Genomic DNA, 20,930 nt, shown 5'->3' with positions numbered 1-20,930 from the left:
GCAGCAGTGCTCCAAAATGTATTCACCAGGTGCAGTGGATGTGCCATGATGATGGAAGGGATTGTTGATGTGGGAAGAGTGGGGTAGGGGGGTGGGGGGTATAGGGGGACCTCATATTTTTTTAATGTAACATTTAAAAGAAAATAAAGATGGAAAAAATTAAAAAAAAAAAATATATATATATATAAGAGGTTCCCATATTACCCCACACCTACCCCACCCCACTCCTCCCACATCAACAACCTCTTTCATCACATTTAAGGAGACTGACTCCATCATCAAAAATCCCCCCAGGGGAAGCAGCTGTGACTCAATCAGTTGGGCTCCCATCTACCATATGGCAGGCCCTGGGTTTGCATCCCAGGGCCTCCTTGTGAAGGCAAGCTGACCCATGTCCAAGCCATGGAGAGCTGACGGCCCGCACCTGACCCGCAGAGAGCTGACACAACAAGATGACACAACTAAAGGAGACATGCAGACATAGAAAATATGTGCAGAGAATGGACATAAGAGAACAGACAGCAAAACAAGCCGCAAGGGTGGGGATGGATAGATAGATAGATTGATAGATAGATAGATAGATAGATAGATAGATAGATAGATAGATAGATAGATAGATAGATAGATAGAAAAACAAATAAATAATCTCCTGTGATGCAGATGTGGCTCAAGTGATAGGGCTTCCACCTACCACATGGGAGGCCCTGGGTTCGATCCCTGGGGCCTCCTGGTGAAAAAGAAGAAGAGAAAGCATGCCTGCACAGTGAACCAGTGCCCACATGGTGAGGCAAGTGCCCATCCAAGTGCCCGTGTGGCAAGCTGAGTGCCCGTGCAGTGAGCTGAGTGCCTGCACAAGTGCCCATATGGCGAGCCGAGTGTCCACGTGGTGAGCCAGCACCCACACAAGTGAGTCACACAGCAAGATGATGATGCAACAAAAGAGAGACCAAGGGGAGAGTCAAGGTGAAGCACAGCAGAAACCAGGAACTGAGGTGGCACAGCTGACAGGGGACCTTTCTCCACATCAGAGGTCCCCAAGATCAAATCCCGGTGAATACTAGAGGAGAAAAAAAATAAGGAGAGAAGACAAAAAAGAGAAAGAGACACAGAAGATCCACAGTGAATGGACCACAGACAGCAAAAACAGCAGGGTGGTGGGAGGGGAAGGGGGATGGGGAGGGAGGAAATAAATAAACCTTTAAAATAAAAAAGAGGCGGCAGACTTGGCCCAGTGGTTAGGGCGTCCGTCTACCACATGGAAGGTCCACGGTTCAAACCCTGGGCCTCCTTGACCCGTGTGGAGCTGGCCCATGCACAGTGCTGATGCGTGCAAGGAGTGCCCTGCCACGCAGGGGTGTCCCCCCCATAGGGGAGCCCCACGCACAAGGAGTGTGCCCCATAAGGAGAGCTGCCCAGCGTGAAAGAAATTGCAGCCTGCCCAGGAATGGTGCCGCACACATGGAAAGGTGACACAACAAGATGACGCAACAAAAAGGGACACAGATTCCCGTGCCGCTGACAACGACAGAAGCAGACAAAGAAGACACAGCATATAGACACAAAGAACAGACAACCAGGGTGGGGGGGGGGGGGAGGGGAAATAAATAAATAAATAAATATTTTTAAAAAAATAAAAAAGAATTAGAAAAAAATCTCCCAGCAAAGAAAAGCCCAGGACCAGATGGCTTCACAGGTGAATTCTATCAAGCATTTAGAAAAGAATTAATACCAATCCTGTTAAAATTTTTGCAAATCTTGAAGAGGAAGGAAAATTACCCAACACATTTTATGAAGCCAACATCACCCTAATACCAAAACCAGATAAAGATACTACAAGAAAAGAAAATTACAAATCAATCTCTCTAATAAACATAGTTGCAAAAACTCTCAACAAAATACTTGGAAATTGAATCCAGTAGCATATCAAAAGATGTATACATCATGACCAAGTGGGATTTATTCCTGGTATGCAAGGCTACTTAAACAAGAAAATCAATCAATGTAATAAACTACCTTAACAAATTGAAGGGAAAAAACCCACATGATCATCTCAATCAACACAGAAAAGGCATCTGACAAAATCCAGCATTCTTTTTTGATAAAAACACTTCAAAATATAGGAATAGAAGGAAAATTCGTCAATTTGGTAAAAGGCAGATATGAAAATCCCACAGCCAACATCATACTCAAAGGGGAAAAGTTGGAAACTTTCCCTCTAAGATCGGGAACAAGATAAAGATGCCCACTGTCACCACTGGTATTCAATATTGTACTAGACTTCTAGTGAGGGCAATCAGACAAGAAAAAAAATTAAAGGCGAACCAAATAGGAAAAGAGGAAGTAAAACTCTCCCTGTTTGTTGTTGACATGATCCTGTATTTAGAAAATTCTGAAGTATCCACAACAAAGCTATTTGAGCTAATAAATAATTCAGCGAAGTGGCAGGATACTGAACAATCTGAGGAGGAAATCAGGGGGGAAATTCCATTTACAACAGCAATAAATAGACTCAAATACCTAGGAATTAAGTTAACCAAAGAAGTACAGGATCTATATGCAGAAAACTACAAAACAATGCTAAGAAATTTTAAAAGACCTAAACAAATGGAAAGACATTCTGTGTTCATGGATTAGAAGACTAAATATTGTAAAGATGTCAATCCTACTCAAACTGATGTATAGATTCAAAGCAATACCAATCAAAATTCCAACAGTCTATTTACAGAATTAGAAAAGGCAATTACCAAATTCATTTGGAAGGGAAAGTGTACCCTAATAGCCAAAAGCATTCTTTAAAAAAGAGAGACGTGGGAGGAATATCACAGCCTGACCTTGAAACAAATTACAAAGCTACAGTGGTCAAAACAGCAAACTACTGGCATAAAGATAGACACATTGATCAGTGGAATAGAATTAAGAATCTATCACCTATACAGTCAGCTGGTTTTTCTTTTTTTGTTTTCTTCTTTTTTCTTCTTCTTCTTTTGTATACAGCTGACTGGTTTTTGACAAACCCTACCAAGTCAATGCTAATGGCACAAAACAGTCTCTTCAACAAATGGTGCTGGGAGAACTGGATATCTATAACCGAAAGAATGAAAGAGGATCCCTATCTCACTCTCTATACAAGAATCAACTCAAAATGGATCAAAGACCTAAATATAAAAAGCCAGGACCATAAAACTACTAGAATAAAATGTAGGGAAACATCTTCAGATCTTGTAGTAGGTGGTAATTTCTTAGACCCTACACCCAAAGCACACACAACAAAAGAAAAAGTAGATAAATAGGACTGCTTCAAAATTAAACACTTTTGCACCTCACAGAACTTTGTCAAAAGGGTGAAAAGGCAGCCGACTCAATGGGAGAAAATATTTTGAAATCACATGTCCAATAAGGGTTCACTATCCCGGATATATAAAGAGATGTTAAAACTCAACAATAAAAAGACAAACGACCCAATTTAAAAGTGGGCTAAAGACTTGAATAGACATTTGTCCAAAGAAGAAATACAAATGGCAAAAAAAAACACATGAAGAAATGCTCAATATCACTAATGGTTAGGGACATGCAAATCAAAACTACAATGAGATATCATTTCACACCTATCAGAATGGCCACTGTTAAAAAGACAGAGAACTATAAGTATTAGAGAGGATGTGGAGATATAGGAACACTTATTCACTGTTGGTGGGAATATAGAATGGTACAGCCACTTTGGAAGACTGTTTGGCAGTTCCTAAAGAAGTTGAATATAGACCTGCCACGTGACCCTGCAATACCACTACTGAGTATATACCCAGAAGAACTGAGAGCTGTGACATGAATAAACATCTGCACACCTATGTTCATAGCAGCATTATTCACAATTGCCAAAAGTTGAAAACAACCCAGGTGCCCATCAACTGATGAATGGATAAACTGTGGTGTATTCACACTATGGACTATTATGCAGCTATAAAAAGAAATGAAGCCATAAAACATATGACAACATGGATGAACCTGGAGGACATTATGTTGAGTGAAGTCAGCCAGACACAAAAGGACAAATGCTGTATGATTGTGTTACTATGAACCAAATATATTGTATAACATTTTGTATGATTATTTTAAAAATTATATGTATCCAATACATTTAATTGTGAAATGTTTTTATTCACCTGTATTTTCTTTCTATATTTTAATTATTGTTTATATTTTCAATTATTAAATGTACAAAATAATGTTTAAAAACTATAAGGTAAAACCATATGTAAACAATACATTAACTAATCCATATGGGGATTGGATGTGCCTCAAGCCTGCTTCCCATTTGGGAGGTCCCAGGTTTGGTCCTGTGCCTCCTAAAAACAAAGAAACAAACAACAAGCAAACAAAGGTAAAAAAACAATTCAGGGTTGCTGATACGGCTCAGTGGTTGAGCACCAGAGTCCCATATACAAGGTCCCAGGTTCAATTCCAAGCTCCAGTATCTCAAAAAAAAAACTAAATGAAACATTATTTATAGGGAGATGTACATTACCAAACTCACTCAAGAACATCTGAGTACAGTAACATCATTTAAGAAATTGCAAAATTAATCAAAGCTCTACCTCTCCCCTTCACCCTTCCCCACATCCAAGTTATCAGTCTAGATCATATACAGCTTGAACTGTTGTTGAGTGTGGAAAAGGATTACTTCATTGTATACTTGCTAGTTAACCCAGGCAAAGATAGAACACACCTGAGAAAACTATAGACCAATTGACCAAATTCATCTGTGCTCAAAGAAAAAAATAATACAAAACAATTAGGTTACATTTTAATATAAATTTAATTACGCAATTTTAATAAGGAAATCTGAAACTTTATTTGAAAGTCTCACTTATGCAGAAAATATGAAACCTCTAACATTGAAGAAAATAACCAAGAATCATAATTTCAAAACCAGCGGCCATAGAAATACAGTAGCTAACTTTTTATGTGGCAGTCCTACTTTAGCTGGTATTAAGTAAAATAAAATGGCTGCCTATACAGGACATTGCTGAGAGGGACCCCTTTCTGAGAAATGATTTTCCGGAAGGCAAAAATATTTGCTCTGCAGGGATTTTTTGAGAAAATGGAACAAGGATTTTTTGAGAAAATGGAACAATGGAAGGTATCCTGCAGAACTGAGATAACCAACACCTGTTGATAAGACAATTTCAGTCCAGTACAGATAACTTATCAGAAAGGACAAGCATAACATAAATAAATTTATACCTGCTTCTCACTCTGTAAGATGCCCCTCCCATGTAAAATGGAAACTTAAAATCAGCCAATCAGAACATAGCCTTAATTGTTTCTGCATTTTCCCTTTATAAGATTCCCTTTTCCACTCCTTTGGAAGAGCTCCTTACCACTTTTGGTTTGGCATTGCCCGATTCACAAATCACTTGTTGCCCAACTAAACTTTAACAGAAATTTTAAATGCCTCAGTTTAGCTTAGACACTGGTAAGTAAAAATACCCACCATTCTTCTTCAGTGTTGAGGGTCACACTCTGTTGTTTGCCTGTATTTGAACTTTCACATGCAGTTTTGGTGATCATGCTCTTATTTTAACACTCACCACAATTATGATTTAAACAATTTTAAATATCCTATAATAGGGGAGCTCAGAGGTGGAGCACTTGCTTCACATTTATGAGGTCCCAGGTCAATCCCTGGTACCTACAAAAAAAAAAGTCCTATATTAATGTCAACCAGGTCATTCACTACTGGCTGTTCCTAGTACTAAAAACTGCTCCCTAAAATTAATAACTTTAGAATGGAAATTAGAAGTGATAAAACATTATGAAGTGGATTGGATGTAGTTCAAGTGATTGAGCATCTGCTTCCCATGGACGAGGTTCTGGGTCTGATCCACTGTACTTTCTAAAAACAAACTCATTAAAAAACCAACTCTGATTGGAGAGGAGATGTAGTTCAGTGGCTGAACACCTGCTTCCCATGTTCAAGGTCCTAGGTTCAATCCCTGGAACCTCCTACAAAAAAAAAAGACACTATGAAGAAGGCCAAGTGACCACCATGATATTCTAATGTAAGCTGTTAATTTGGTAGAAAGGACAGAACTCTGTGAAGCAGTAAATATAATGCTAAAAAAATAAAAAGAGCTCTAAAGTAAAAATAAACTATAATAGTTATAGATTTATACATTCCAAGAATACCTTCCACCTATATGACATTTATTCCTATGGGAAAATTGGTTGGGAGTCATGCCCATTGTGAATTATTTGAAGACATCAGGAAATCTCGCCTCTCATAAAATGCAATTGCCCTATATTACTAAATCAAATGCCACATGAAAGTAAAATTTACCCCAGTAATACAGGAAGGATTTTCATTAGGAAATTTATTGATGCAGTTCAACCATATTAACAGATTTTGCGTATGGAAAAAAATTCAGTGTGCACAAAAGATAAAACAATAAAAAACAGTATCCCTCTGTCCTTGTTCCCAATTCCTTAACTCCCCGCCATAGACACAACCTGTTAACAATTACTTGTATATACTTTCTTTATAAATACAAACACATGCACACACACACCATTTTTATAAACACAAAAAGTGACAGACTTTTTCCACCATTCTGCCCCTTGCTTTCCCCCGAATATCAGAACATATATATCTGCCTTATTTTTTTCTCTTTGAAAAATTTCATTTTCTGCCTTTTTTAATTAAAAAACATAATTTTTAACTGAATGCCATTCATGTAACTTTAGATAGGTTCCAATATTTTGCTGTTACAATGCTGTAGTAAACATAATTGTACACATATCCCACTTCTATGTGTATTTCTATAGCACAGATTCATAGAATTGTAATTTCTAAGGAAATATATGTTTAAATTTTTTATAGATACAATCAAATTGCCCTGGAAAAAGGTTGGGTCAATTTATAATCACGCCAACTATATGCAGCAGGGCCCATGATCCTCACTAATACCGGACATTATCAGTTTTAAATTTTTGCCAATTTTGCAGATGAAAGCATCATAGCTTTTCCTCTTCAGCGTTGCTTCCAAGTCCTGAGATTTAAAAAATCCCTTCTTTCAGGCATATGCCAAATGAGTATGTTACTCTTTACCCCCATATATTAAGAGATTAAAAGAGGTAAAAAAAACAATAATCTCAATAGATGTATAAAAAGGGTATTTATAAAATTCAACATCCATTCTTTTTTATAAAAATCTAAGTAATAGGGGTATACAAAAATATTAAAAGGAAAGATATATCCTTGGACAGGAAGATTAAATATTACAAAGATGCAATTCTCTCTGAATTAATCTGCTAATTTAAAGAAATGTCAATTAAAATACTAACAAGAAGTTTGTTATGCAATTGGACAAGCTGATTCTAGATATATACAGGATTATTTTATTTGATAAATGTTCATTTCATATCAGTGGGGGATTACACAACAAATGGTACTGGGACAATTGGCTAGCAATATGAGAAACAATAAAATTTGATTCTTAATTAATTCCTTATGCTAAAGTAAATTTCAGATGGATTTAACAGTAAACACTAAAACCATTAAAATGCCAGAAAAATATTGGAGAATACTTTGTATAAATCTAGAAATCAAAGTCTTTCTAAGCATATATAAGACTCAGAAGCCATCAAAGAAAAGATTGAAAATATGATTACGTAAACATTTCTGAAGGTAGATGATATTTTAGTCTTTTCAACAACTGGTGTTTGAAAATTGGACATCAATATGCAAAAAAATGAACCTTAACCTAAACAACACACCTTATAAAAAATTAACTCAAAATGGATCATGGAGGGAACTGAGGTGACTCAAACAATTGAGTACCTCTCTCCCACATGGAAGGTCCCAGGTTCGACTCTCAGTTCCTCAAGAACACAAGGAGACAGAGAGAGCAGACATTGAGTACAAACGACAAGGGGGGCAGCAATAAATTAAAAAATAAATCTTAAAAAAAATGGATCATGGATCTAAATGTAAAATACAAAACTTTCATGACTTGGGATTAAGTAGAGTTCTTATACTGGACACCACAAACACTCTTTGTAAATTAAAAAAAAAAAACTGAGAACAGCAAGATGGAGGCAGAGTAAGGAGCTCCTAGAGTCAGCTTCTGCTACAGGGCAGTTAGTAAACATCCAGAGCTCTCTGGAGCTAGCTGAAGCACCTGTTTGGGGACTCCAGGAGACCAGAAGAGCGTCCTGCAACACCCTTGAAGGAATGGAAGGAGGAAACTCCCCAACTGCAGAGAAGACTTGTAAGTAGAGGCTCCACGCAATCAGAGGCCAGTACCCATCCTCACTGGAGGCACAAGCTGCCTAGGGAGCTGTTCCACAGCTGGAATTGAATGTTCCACTTCCCGAAAACGGGGGAGGAACAGATGATTGGACACCAATATCAGCTACTGAGGAAAAAATTCAGCGGTCTAAAGTATAATCCTGAGAACAGCTAAAGTAAGAGCCCATCCAAGTCAGAAAGAGGCTGGGAGCCACCATCTTAACTCTGCACCTGGCACAAGGGGAAGCCAGGCGGACTGAAAATCCCAGTGCTGGTGGGGACGGGCTTCTTATCATCCAGGTCAGATTGCAGGTCTAGCCTAGGACCCAGTGCCACCTCTGACAGGAAGGAAGCTGCAGGGACCTGCGCCAGCCTCTCAGGGAAACTGCCGGCCAAGCTGCAGAGTCCGGTGATTGTCCTACTCTGGTGGTGCAAGCCACCCCAGGAGCTGTTCTGCGACCGGAATTGGAAGCTCCCTTTCCCCAAAACAGGGGAGGAGGAGATGGTTAGCTGTCAATTTCGGCTACTGATTGGTAGACAAGGAATAACCCTAGGAACAGCTGGGATGTGAATGTGTCCAAGTTGGAGGAAGGCCGGTGGCCTCCATTTTGACTCCACCCCCAGCCTTAGGGGAAGCCGGCCTGACCAAATATCACAGTGACGGAAGGAACTGGTTTCTTTCACTCAGATCAGCCTGCAGCCCTAGCCTAGGCTTCAGTCCCACCTCTGGCAGGGAGGAGGCGGGCTAGCTCAGCACTAGTCTAACCAGGTAACTGAGGGTACCTTTGGATGGCACAAACTGAATAATTAAAAGTCTACTGAGGCAACTGCGGTCATCTTGGACCTGCACTGCATAGATTGCTGCACACACCTGCAGCTCCATCCATGCCCCAGACAGGGGAAAAGGGTCATGAAGCTTCATCAGTCTCTCTGGGCGACTACAGTTTAGGCCTGCATGACTTGGATTATTCCACACAACTATGACTCTGTTCCTACCTCTGGGAAAGGAGATAGGTGGGAAAAGCTTCATCCATCCCTGGGGCAATGAGAGTAGCTTGAGCCTCCACAGTTTATAGCACCAATTACATCCTTGGCTCCTACTGCACAACCAGCAAGGAAGAATGGGCAGGAAGCCCCAAACTAAAGAGAAAAACTGCACCCAGAAGAAATACTCTAGTAATCCAGATGCCAAGACACCAACAAAAAATTATAATCCATGCCAAGAAATAGGAAGCTATGGCCCAGTTAAAGGAACAAGATAAGCCTCCAAATGACATAAAGGAGTTGAGACAACTAATGACAGATGTTCAAACAAATCTCCTTAATAAATTCAATGACATGGTTAAAGAGATTAAGGATATTAAGACACTGGATGATGGGAAGCGGACTTGGCCCAGTGGATAGGGCATCCGTCTACCACATGGGAGGTCCGTGGTTCAAACCCCAGGCCTCTTTGACCCGTATGGAGCTGGCCTACATGCAATGCTGATGCATGCAAGGAGTGCCCTGCCACGCATGGGTGTCCCCTGCGTAGGGGAGCCTCATGCCCAAGGAGTGCAACCCATAAGGAGAGCCGCCCAGCGCGAAAGAAAGTGCAGCCTGCCCAGGAATGGTGCCACACACATGGAGAGCTGATGCAGCAAGATGATGCAACAAAAAAGAAACAAGGATTCCCGTGCCACTGACAACAGAAGCGGACAAAAAGGAGAACACACAACAAATGGACACAGAGAACAGACAACTGGGGCGGGGGGGGAGGGAAGGGAGAGAAATAAATAAATACTTTTTTAAAAAAGACACTGGATGAGCACAAAGAAGAATTTGAAAGCATACATAGAAAAATAGCAGATCTTATGGGAATGAAGGGCACAATAAATGAAATGGAATCATATAATAGCAGATTTGAGGAGGCAGAAGAAAGGATTGGTGGGCTTGAAGAAATGGTCTCTGAAAGTGAACATACAAAAGAACAGATGAAGAAAAGAATGGAAAAAAATGAACAGGGTCTCAGGGAACTAAACAACAACCAGAGATTTGCAAACATACACATCATGGGTGTCCCAGAAGGAGAAGAGAAGGGAAAAGGGGCAGAAGGAATATTTAAAGAGGTAATGGTAGAAAATTTCCCAACGCTATTGAAGGACATAGATATCCATGTCCAAGAAGCACAACGTACTCCCATCCAAAAAAATCTGAATAGACCAACTCCAACTCCGAGACACTTTTTAATCAGAATGTTAAATGCCAAAGACAAAGAGAGCATTCTGAAAACAGCAAGAAAAAAGCAATGCAAAACATATAAGGGATAGCCAATAAGGTTAAGTGCTGATTTCTCACCAGAAACCATGCAGGCAAGAAGACAGTGGTCTGATATATTTAAGATATTACAAGAGAAAAACTTCCAGCCAAGAATTTTATATCCATCAGACTGTCTTTCAAAAATGAGGACAAGATTAGAATATTCACAGATAAACAGAACCTGAGAGAATTTCTAAGCAAGAGACCAGATTTTCAGGAAATACTAAAGGGTGTGCTAGAGCCTGAAAAGAAAAGACAGGAGAGAGAGGCCTGGAAGAGAGTCTAGAAATGAAGATTATATCAATAAAAGTAACTAGAAGTGTCAAAAGAATGGTGAGAGAAACGGACTTTGGCCCAGTGGTTAGGGCGTCCGTCTACCATATGGGAGGTCCGCGGTTCAAACCCCGGGCCTCCTTGACTCCTGTGGAGCTAGCCATGTGCAGTGCTGATGCGCGCAAGGAGTGCCTTGCCACGCAAGGGTGTCCCCCGCGTGGGGGAGCCCCACACGCAAGGAGTGCGCCCGTGAGGAAAGCTGCCCAGCGTGAAAAGAAAGAGCAGCCTGCCCAGGAATGGCGCCGCCCACACTTCCCGTGCCGCTGACGACAACAGAAGCGGACAAAGAAACAAGACACAGCAAACAGACACCAAGAACAGACAACCAGGGGAGGGGGGGGGAATTAAATAAATAAATAAATCTTAAAAAAAAAAGTATAAAAAAAAAAAAGAATGGTGAAAATAAAATATGACAGATAAAACTCAAGTAGTCAGGAATAAACTTAACCAACAATGTAAAGCACTTGTATTCAGAAAACTGCAACCCTATATTAAAAGACATCAAAAAAGTCCTAAATAACTGGAAGAACATTCGATGCTCACGGACTGGAAGACTAAATATCAGTTCTACTCAAATTGATATACAGATTCAATGCAACCCTGATAAAAAAAATTCCACCAGCATTTTAAAAAAATTGAAAACACAATTAGCAAATTTATTTGGAAGGGTAAGGGGTCCTGAATAGCCAGAAACATCATAAAAGGAAAAGTAAACCCTCATCTCTGGACTTTAAATCATACTACCAAGCTATAGTGGTAAAAATAGCATGGTATTGGCATAAAGAAAGACACATAGACCAATGCAACCAAATTGATGGTTCAGAAACAGACCCTCACATATACGGTCAAGTGATTTTTGACTAGCCTGTCAAACCCACACAGCTTGGGCAGAACAATCCATTCAACAAATGGTGCTGAAAGACTTGGATATCCATAGCCAAAAGAAGGAAAGAGGACCCCTATCTCACACCTTATCCAAAAATTAACTCAAAATGGATCAAAAACCTAAAAATAAAAGCAAGAACCATAAAACTTCTAGAAGAAATTGTAAGAAAATATCTTCAAGCCCTGGTGTTAGGTGGTGGATTCTTAAAGGACATAAGAGGAGGACTGAGATGGACTACTAATGTTTAATGTATGTAGAAGTTTTAATTAGCTTTACTGTAAAAGTGTGGAAATGTATAGAGTGGATGGTAACACATAGTGAGTAACAGCTAGTTTATAAATGGAGATGGAAATGAAAATGGTAGTCTAGGGATGTAAATGCCAATTTACAAAATGCTAGAGAATAATCTAGGAACTGAATTGCACAGTAAACCAAAAGGCGGGTGAGAATTGTGGTTGATGGTACAGATGCAAGAGTGTTCTTTGTGAGCTAGAGCAAATGGACATCACTACTGTAGAGAGTTGGGAATGTGGAGAAGCATGGGGAAAAATACAGCTGAAGTGACCTATGGACTGTGGTTTGTAGTAATAATATAATATTCTTGCATCTATGTGAAAAATGTACTATGTTGATAATGAGGCAGTATGGAAAATGTGATCCAAATGTACACTGTGGACATGGTAACAATCAGATATTATCTTTTCTGTAGCAAATGTTCCACCACAGTGTGGTGTGTTGATGGAGGAGTGCTGTTTGGGAATTCTGCATATGTGCATGATCGTTTTATAAGTTTACAACCTCTGTCATCGTAAAAAATATATTTACAAAATAATAATAGGGTGGGTTGGGGGAAAAACACACCAAATATAGGATAAGGACTATGATTAGTGGTAAGATTTTGAAATTATTCTTTCATAATTTGTAACAAATGTCTCATGACAATGTAAGGTGTTGGTGGAGGGTTGATGTATGGGATCCCTGTATGATGTTATGCATGTTTGCTTTGAAAGTTCACAACTTTTACTATACACTTAATTGCTTATGTATGTTCATATACAAATGATATAAAGATGATAAAAATAGAGTTGGTGGGGGAAAAATATTCTGGTTAGTAGTAATATTTTGACAACACTCTTTAATCATTAGTTAAAAAGGTTTAAAAACAATGCAAGTTATTGGTGGTAGGGTGAGTTACGGGAGTCCTGCGTGATGTTATATATGTTTGTTTTTTAAGTTCATAACTATTACTATACAATTATTGTTTATGTATGTTTATGTATGAGTGATATACATAATAAATTAATTAAAAATAAATAAATAAACCAAAGGCATACAACAACAAATTTGAAGAGCCAGAAGAAAGGATCAGTGAGCTTGAAGACAGGACATCTGAAATCGAACAGACAGAAGAATAGATAGAGAAAAGAATGGAAAGAATTGAGCAGTGTCTCAGCTAACTAAATGACAGCACAAAGAACACAAACATATGCATCATGGGTATCCCAGAGGAGAAGAAAGGGAAAAGGGTAAGAAAAATATTTGAGGAAACAATGGCTGAAAATTTTCCAACTCTTATGAAAGACATAAATATACATGACCAAGAAGTGCAATGTACTCCAAACAGAAGAAATCTGAATAGACCTACCCCAAGACATATACTAATCACACTGTCGAATGTCAAAGATAAGAGAATTCTGAAAGCAGCAAGAGAAAAGCAATTCATCACACAAAACTTATGCTCAGAAACACTAAGTGCCAATTTCTCATTAGAAACTATGGAGGCAAGAAGGCAGTGGTATGATATATTTAAGACACTGAAAGAGAAAAACTGCCAGCCAGGAAATCTTTATCTGGAAAAACTGTCCTTCAGAAATGTGGATGAGTTTAAAATATTCACAGATAAACAGAAGCTGAAAGTTTTTTAACAAGAGACTTGCCCTACGAGAATTAGTAAAGGGAATTGAAAGGAAAAGACAGGAGAGAGAGGCTTGGAGGAGAGTATAGAAATGAAGATTATCAGGAAGGGTAACTAAAAAGGTAAAAAGAGAGACAAAAATAATATATGACATATAAAAGCCAAAGGATAAAATGGCTGAAGTAAGAACAGCCTTTACAGTAATAATATTGAATGCTTATGGATTAAACTCCCCAAACAAAAGACACAGATTGGCAGAATTAAAAAATATGATCTGTATATATGCTATCTACCAGAAACTCACTGTAACAGTTGGAAGTTATTTTATGAATCCCCAAAATAAAAATATTATAGTCTTGAGCTAATCCATTCCTGAAGATATGGGGCCCTTTTAATTGGACTACATCAGTTAGGCATGACTCAGGTTGGGTCTCTGCCCTCTTACTGGAGATTTACATAAATGGTGACAGAGGGAGAGACACAGAGGAAGGATGCTGCCATTTTTTATCATACCATGTGAAAGAGGGCTTGAGGATTGCTAGCAGCCAAAGCTTACGCATGAAGCCCCCAAGACGCTGGGCCCATGGAGCTTACGCATGAAGCCCCCAAGACACTGGGCCCATGGAGCAGCTGAAGGCAGAACACAGCAGAGCACTTGAGACTGAGAGAAGAGGCCTGGAAAGAGACACGTCCTATGCCTGATTGCCCACAGATGAGCTCTGGGAGATGGTAGATTCTGGAGTGGAAGGCAGGGACCTTGGCAAAGATTGGCCACCATTTTCACTATGTGGCAGGACACCAGGATCACCAGTAGCTAACTTTGGTAAGAAAGCAACTCTGATGATGCTTTACTTTGGACATTTCATGGCCTTGGAACAGTAAGCTTTGGCCTCCAACAAATCCCCTTTATAAAAGCCAATCCATTTCTGGTACTTTGCATCAGCAGCCCTGTGGAAAACTAAGACACTCACCTTAGACCCAAGGATACAAATATGTTGAAAGTCAAAGGCTGGAAAAAGATATTCCAAGCAAACAGTAACCAAAAATTAGATGGGACAGACTTTAAATGCAAAAATGCTATAGGAGACAAAAAAAGGACATTATATATTAATAAAAGGGGCAATCCACCAATCAATATCCTTGTTAAACAAGAAATTACCATCATAAATACTTATGCACCTAACCAGGGTGCCCCAAAATACATGAAGCAAACACTGGCAAAACTGAAAAGAGAAATAGAGGCCTCTACAGTAATTGTTGGAGGGAAGTGGATGTGGCTCAAGCAATTGGGCTCCTGTCTACCATACAGGAGGTCCAGGGTTTGATGCCCAGGGCCTCCTGGTGAAGGCAAGCTAGCCCATGTGGTGAGCTGGCCCACACGGAGTGCTGGCCTGTGCGGAATGCTGGCCTGTGCAGAGTACTGCTCCATGTAGGAATGCTGCCCTGCACAGGAGTCCTGCCCCGTACAGGAGTGCTGGCCCACATGGAGAGATGGCACAGCAAGATGACACAACAAAAAGAGACACAAGAAGAGATAATAAGAGACACAGCAGATCAGGGAGCTGAGGTGGCACAAGAGAATGATCACCTCTCTCCCACTCCAGAAGGTCCCAGGATTGGTTCCTGGAGCTGCCTAAAGTGAAGACAAGCAGACAAAGAAGAACACACAGTGAATGGACACAGAGAGCAGACAACGGGGGAGGGGGGAAATAAATAATATAAATTTTTAAAAAAATTCTTGAAGTCTTAAATACATCACTCTCATCAATAGATAGACCATCTACAGAGAGGATCAATAAGGAACCAAAGAACTTGAATAACATGATACTTGACCTAGCCAACATATACAGAACATTACACCCCAAAACAACAGGATATACATTCTTCTCAAGTGCTTATGGATCTTCTCCAGGATAGACCACATGTTGGGTCACAAAACAGGTCTTAATAAATTTTAAAAGATTGAAATTATACAAAACCTTTTCTCTGATCATAATGGAATAAAGCTGGAGGAGAGCTGGAAATTTCACAAATATATGGAAGTTAAACAACACACTCAAACAATCAGTGGGTCAAAGAAGAAATTGCAAGAGAAATCAGTAAATATCTTGAGATGAATGAAAACAAAAACACAACATACTGAAAACAGGGATGCCAACAGCCATTTGCACATTGATGTTCATAGCAATATTATTCACAGTTGCCAAAAGATGGAAATAGCCCAAGTATACATCAACCAATGAACAGATTAACAAAATGTGGTATATACATATGATGGAATACTATGATGCTGTAAGAAGAAATAAAATTGGGACACATATGACAACATGGATGAACCTTAAGAACATAATGCTGGGAAGTGGATTTGGTTCAATGGATAGAGTGTCCACCTACCACATGGGAGGTCCAGGGTTGAAACCCAGGGCCTCCTGACCTGTGCGATGAGCTGGCCCACACGCAGTGCTGATGCACGCAAGGAGTGCTGTGCCACACAGGGATGTTCCCTGCATAGGGGAGCCCCATGCGCAAGGAGTGTGCCCCATAAGAAGAGCCAGCCAGCGCAAAAAAAAATAGTGCAGCCTGCCCAGGAATGACGCCACACACACAGAGAGCTGATGCAGCAAGTTGATGCAACAAAAAAGAGACACAGATTCCTGGTGCCACTGATAAGAATACAAGCAGACACAGAAGAACACACAGCAAATGGACACAGAGAGCTGGGGATGGGGGGGCAGGGAAGGGGAGAGAAATAAAAAATTAAATTAAATTAAATTAAAATTTAAAAAATAAATCTTTAACAAAAAAGAACATTATGCTAGTGAAATAAGCCAGACCCAAAAAGAAAAATATTATAGTCTTGAATTAATCCATTCCTGAAGATATGGGGTCCTTTTAATTGGACTACATCAGTTGGAAGTACCTCAAGAAGCTGAATATAGAACTGTCATATAATCCAGCAATCCCATTACTAGGAATATATTCAGAAGAACTGAAAGCAAGGTCACAAACTGACATTTGCACACGAATGCTCATAGCAGCATTATTCACAATTGCTAAAACACGGAACCAGTATCCATCAACCGATGAATGGATAAACAAAATGTGGTATATACATACAATAGAATACTATTCAACTGTAGGAAGAAATGAAATCAGGGAAACAGATGTGGCTCAAGCAACTGGGCCTCTGTCTGCCATATGGGAGGCCCCAGGTGTGATTCCCAGGACCTCCTGGTCAAGGCTTGGCCCACGCCACAGAGAGCTGACACAGCAAGATGATGCAACAAAGGGAGATGCAGAGGCGAGACAGTGAGTTAAGCAGCAGACCAGGGAGATGAGATGGCTCAAGCAATTGAGTGCCTCTCTCCCACACTGGAGGTCCCAGGATCGGTTCCTGGTGCCTCCTAAAGGGAAAAACGAGAAGAAGAAAAAAGACAAGCAGACACGGAAGAACACACAGTGAATGTACACAGAGAACAGACAGCAAGCGCAAACAAGAGGGGGATGAAATCAGTATGCATATGAAAACGTGGATGAACCTTGGGGATATTATGTTGAGTGAAATAAGCCAGACACAAAAGGACAAATATAGTATAGTCTCACTAATACTAATTAAATATAATAAGTAAACTCACAGAGACAGACTCTAGAGTATAGGTTGCTAGGAAATAGAATGTGGGTTGAGAGTGGGAGCTGACATTCAAGGTATGTAGAATTTTTAATAAGGTTTATTGTAAAAGTGTGGAAATGGATAGAGTTGATGGTAACACATCATAGTGAGTATAACTTATATTTTTTACTTATAAATGAGACTGTGGCTGGAAGAAGTAGTCAATTGAAAGTAAAGAGAGATAATCTAGGTTATGTGTAACAGTGATTTTGGTGGTGGATGAAGATTGTGGTTAATAGCATAAATATAAGAATGTTCCTCTTTTACAAAGTGTTAAGAATAGGATGATACATGGGAAATTGCAACTAACGTAATGTATGGACAATAGTTAGCAGTAATATTGTAATATTTTTGCAGCCACTAGTGTACACTTGGATGGATTGTACAAGGCATGGGACTGTAAAACACAGTGAACCATGTGGTGGATGATGGACTGTAGTTAACAGTACAAATATGAAAGTGTTCTCTCATGAACTATAACAAACGTACGATACTAACACATGATGTAAATAATGGAGGGTATGGAAAAATACACCAAATATAAGCTATAGACTATTGTTAGTAGTAATATTTTGATGATGTTCTTTCATAATCAGTAACAAATGTTCCACGATAATGCAAGGTGTTGGTGGAGTGGTGATGTATTGGAATTCTGCACGTTATACATGATTGTTTTGTAAGCTCTCAACTTCTTCATTAAAAATGAAGAAAGAGCTAAAAGGCTACAGTTTTTCTTTTTCTTTTTTATTTATTTAAAAGATTTTATTTACTTCCTTGTTTGCGCCCGCTGTCTGCCCACTATGTCTGTTCATTGTGTGCTTGTCTTCTTTTTAGGAGGCACTGGGAACTGAACCCAGAACCTTCCACGTGGGATGGAGGCACCTAATCATTTGAGCTACCTCCGCCCAAGACTATGGTTTTTAAGTTGCCTTTGTTTTTTTTTTCAATTCAGCACTTCTCCTGTTACTGCAACTCTTTAACTGTTTTCCGGAGCTTTGAGAAAGATGGTTCTGCCAGCTCTTGTTTGTTGTTTAAAATTTCTGTGAAGGATTGGAGCCTTGGAGCAGCTCATTCTGCCATCTTGATGATTGGAACTCCTGCCTTATTCATTTTTTTCTTTTTTGTCTATAGTATAACTTATTTAACCATTCCTGGCATTTCAGTTGTTTCCAATATTCTGTTATTACAGAATAACAAAAAAAATCTCCTTGAATATGCTTATTTGTGAATACGTGCCAGTGTATCTGTAGGATAAATTCCTACAAGTAGAATGCTATATTAAAGGATATAGTGGTTTATGTGATTCTTTCCCCAACATCCAATCCATTTCTTCCCCATTGTTTAGCAGGCTTAAAATTTAGGGGTGGGCATTGAATTTACCTCCAGTTTCCTGAAGAGCACACTGCTGTGTAACCCAGTCAGGGTAAACCCACATTCCATGCCTCAGTGGTTGGCTTAGGCAACTCAGGTCTAAGCCAATCAATTCATCCTACTGCCCTGGTCAAGGGGATTGTTTGGAAATGGGTATGTGACCCAATTCAGGTCAATGGAATATTAAAGGACATTTGCTGAAGGATTTAGAGGAAGAAGGTTTTTTGTCTTGTTCGTTTTTTGCTTTTCTGGGAGAGCTACCAGATGCCAGCTTTGTCTCTTCTTTTGGACAGTGTAGTATGGCTGATGTGAAGCCCTCAAATGTTGCAGCTCTTTTGCTACCAAGAAGGGAATCAGATATAGGATGAAGCTGATAACTGGAAGTCTGACCTAACAGATGGAAGGAAATTAGTTCCTTCATGATATTGTTGATCCATGGAATCAACCAATCTGAAAGCCTGCTCTTCCCCTGAACTTTGCACTTGTGGGAGCAAATAAATCCTCTTGTTTATACCTGTTGAAGTTGTGTTTTCTTCTATTTACCAGTAAAAAAAGACATGAAATTTTTTAAAAGTGCCTTCCAGTTATACCAATTTATGATCTATGAACAAAATATAAGGGTGACTGTTTTTTCCACACCCTTGCAAAAACATTATCAAACTTTCTGATCTTTGCCATTTTGATAGGAGAAAAGCGGTATCTCATTGTATTGTACTTTTTTAAAAGATTTATTTATTTATTTATTTCTCTCCCCTTCCCTCCCCCCGCCCCGCCCCGGTTGTCTGTTTTCTGTGTCTGTTTGTGTCTTCTTTGTCCGCTTCTGTTGGTATTAGCGGCATGGGAATCTGTGTTTCTCTTTGTTGCGTCACATTGTTGTGTCAGCTCTCCGTGTGGGTGGTGCCATTCCTGGGCAGGCTGCACTTTCTTTCGCGCTGGGCGGCTCTCCTTACGGGGCGCACTCCTTGCGCATGGGGCTCCCCTACACGGGGGACAGCCCTGCGTGGCAGGGCACTCCTTGTGCACATCAGCACTGCACATGGGCCAGCTCCACACAGGTCAAGGAGGCCCAGGGTTTGAACCATGTGGTAGACGGACACCCCAACCACTGGGCCAAGTCCGCTTTCCTGTATTGTACTTTTAATTTAAAATCTTTTTATCAAGAGTAAGGTTAAGCCTTTCTATTTATTTATTTATTTATTTATTTATTTATTTATTTATTTGAGAAGTTGTGAACTTACAAAACAACCATGCAAACGTGCAAAATTCCCATACAACACCCTTCCACTAACAAATTGCACTGTTGCACAACATTTGTTAGATTATTATCATCAGACTATTATCACTAATTATGGTCCATAGCGTACATTTGGTATATTTTTCCATACCCCCTGTTATTAACACAGTACTTCTTTGACATTGATGAAAGAATATTACAATATTGTTGCTAACTATAGTCCATAGGTTACATAATTGTACTTTTCCCATGCATTTCCATAGTCTTACCACCTTGTAATAGTGATATCCATTTTTTCTAGTTCATAGAAGAGCATTCTTGTAGTTGTCCTATTAACCACAATTCTCATCCACCACTAGGTTCACTATGTTATTTAGACCCTAGATTATTCTCTAGCTTTCTTTCAATTGGCATTTACAGCCCTAGACTACCCCTTTCATTCACAATCCCATTTATAAACTAGCTGTTAGTTATACTCAGTATAACGTGTTACCATCAACTCTATTTATTTCCACACTTTTACAGTCAAGCTAACTAAAACTTCTACATACATGAAGCATCAGTATCCCTTCTCATTCCTCATCTTACTTTCTAGTAACCTATACTCTAGGTTTTAACTGCATGTCTTTATTCTTCATATTTAGTTCATATAGTGAGACCATACAGTATTTATCCTTTTGTGTCTAAAGGTTAAGCCTCTTTTTAATATGCATAAAAGTCGCTTGAATGTGTGTGTGTAATGTTCACATCCATTTCTCAGTTTTCTATTTGTTTCTCTTTTTCCTCTCTTTGGAAGAACTTTTATTATACTAAAAAAATTAGCCCTTTGTCATATGTATTGAAACATATTTTCCAAGTTTCTCCTTTTGCTTTTTATCTTTAAAATTTTATTTTTGAAATTAGCATACAGAAATTTTGATTTTGTGCAGGTATGCT

General features: G+C 39.3%; 1 protein-coding gene across 1 annotated transcript in view; it reads right to left on the bottom strand.

The window, feature by feature from the left end:
• Positions 1–4,824: 4,824 nt before the first annotated feature.
• Positions 4,825–20,930, bottom strand: part of ITGB1BP2 (integrin subunit beta 1 binding protein 2) — a 41,381-nt gene continuing 25,275 nt past the window's right edge. The window contains exon 11 of the mRNA XM_058291350.2: positions 4,825–6,003. Within this exon, the coding sequence (XP_058147333.1) occupies positions 5,794–6,003 (210 nt within the window). The 3' untranslated portion in view covers positions 4,825–5,793. The remainder of the gene's footprint in view (positions 6,004–20,930) is intronic.

This window comes from Dasypus novemcinctus, chromosome X (genome assembly GCF_030445035.2).
Source record: "Dasypus novemcinctus isolate mDasNov1 chromosome X, mDasNov1.1.hap2, whole genome shotgun sequence".
Lineage (NCBI taxonomy): Eukaryota > Metazoa > Chordata > Mammalia > Cingulata > Dasypodidae > Dasypus > Dasypus novemcinctus.
Note: the sequence above shows the minus strand (reverse complement) of the source record. Positions and strands in the feature narration are given on the sequence as shown.